Source organism: Eulemur rufifrons, chromosome 30, assembly GCF_041146395.1.
Source record: "Eulemur rufifrons isolate Redbay chromosome 30, OSU_ERuf_1, whole genome shotgun sequence".
NCBI classification, from domain to species: Eukaryota; Metazoa; Chordata; class Mammalia; order Primates; family Lemuridae; genus Eulemur; species Eulemur rufifrons.
Window position 1 is genome coordinate 36,789,010 of NC_091012.1, and position 1,466 is coordinate 36,790,475.

A 1,466-nucleotide genomic window follows, 5' to 3' on the forward strand; every position below is an offset into this window, starting at 1 on the left:
ATATATCCCATACATTCACTTTTTTTTTAACATTTTTTTTGTTGTTGTTGAGACAGTCTTGCTCTGTCACTCCAGCTAGAGTGCAGTGGTGTCATCATAGCTCACTGCAACTGCAAACTCCTGGGCTCAAGCTATCCTCCTGCCTCAGCCTCCTGAGTAGCTGGAACTACAGGCATGCACCACCATGGACGGCTAATTTTTCCTATTTTTTGTACAGGTCTCGTTCTTGCTCAGGCTGGTCTCAAACTCCTGAGCTCCAGCGATCCTCCTGCCTCAGCCTCCCAGAGTGCTAGGATTACAGGAGTGAGCCACCACACCTGGCATAGATTCTTATGTATAATGTTGTTATTAACAGTACCATTATTTTTCAGGAAATTTATAATATTTTATTTTTTACCTTTCACTCAAGAGTTGTTTAATAGAAGGCTTTTGAGATTTGCAGATGGTAGGGCCTTTTTGGGTTTTGTTTTTATTAATATTTTAAAATTCTAGTTTTATTTCATTTAGAACCTTGATGTGTAACATCATAGTTTGGTTCTGCCTGTTTGTTTTTGAAGTCTGTATAAATAGAATCCTTCTACATCCTTTTCTGGGACTTCAAAGCATTTCTCTCTCTCTTTTTTTTAAACCATAAATTTCCCCACAAGGGAAATGTTTTTGATGGCTCTCGTTTATTCCCTTCCAAAAGACCAACTGCAACCAAATGAAGTGAACAAAACCTCAAGATTTTATTGTCTTCATAATAAAACAAAAGATGCTTAGAACTGGATCACTTGGCCCTTTCTCTTCTTATCTCCTCCCAGTTCAAAATGCTTGCATCTCTTACTAGCCAGCATTCTCCTAGATCTGCAATTGGGCTCAACACACTCAAGCCTCAGCACAATCTTTGTAGTTTTAGCCTTTTTCCAGAAAATCAGCTTAGTCTTCCCACCATAGCCACTTTGCTTCCTGTCATAATGCCACTTTCCCTGGGTATATAGAGAATCCTTGCCCTTCTTGTACTGTGTCACTTTGTGGGGTTGATGCTTGCTACATTTCTTACAGAATGTCCTGCGGGTTTTAGGAACGAGCGTTCACCATGTTTGTGTGAGCGCTATCGTCAATGAAAGGAAAGAAGCATTTCTCTTTTCAGAAAAGACAATATACTCTCAAGGTATCAAGTTTTTCTGACCTCAAGTTGGAGACGTTTCTACCATAATTTCAATAATTCTAGAAATTACTGAGGTTAAGCCAGTTAGAGCACACATATCACCATTGAAACCAGAGCTTGGGGCACATAATCCCAGCCAAAGAGTTGAGAAATTTTTTCAAAATGTGTCTAAATTGTCTTCCCCAATGTGCCTTTCTGTCATCAGTAAGCTGGAAGCAAACTAACAGAAAATGAGAATGTAATGCTATTTTCCCAGATGTTATTCTAACGTGTTTCACTTTCCAGCTTCACATGGAACATACTCAGATCATTTCAC

The 1,466-nt window shown here is 39.2% G+C and overlaps 1 protein-coding gene across 1 annotated transcript; it reads right to left on the reverse strand.

Moving 5' to 3' along the window:
- Positions 1–758: 758 nt before the first annotated feature.
- On the reverse strand, positions 759–1,067 carry LOC138378856 (large ribosomal subunit protein eL42-like; the record flags this gene model as incomplete). Its single annotated transcript, XM_069464184.1, has 1 exon — positions 759–1,067. A coding segment is annotated over one exon (309 nt), but the record flags the coding sequence as incomplete, so codon positions are not given.
- Positions 1,068–1,466: the final 399 nt, after the last annotated feature.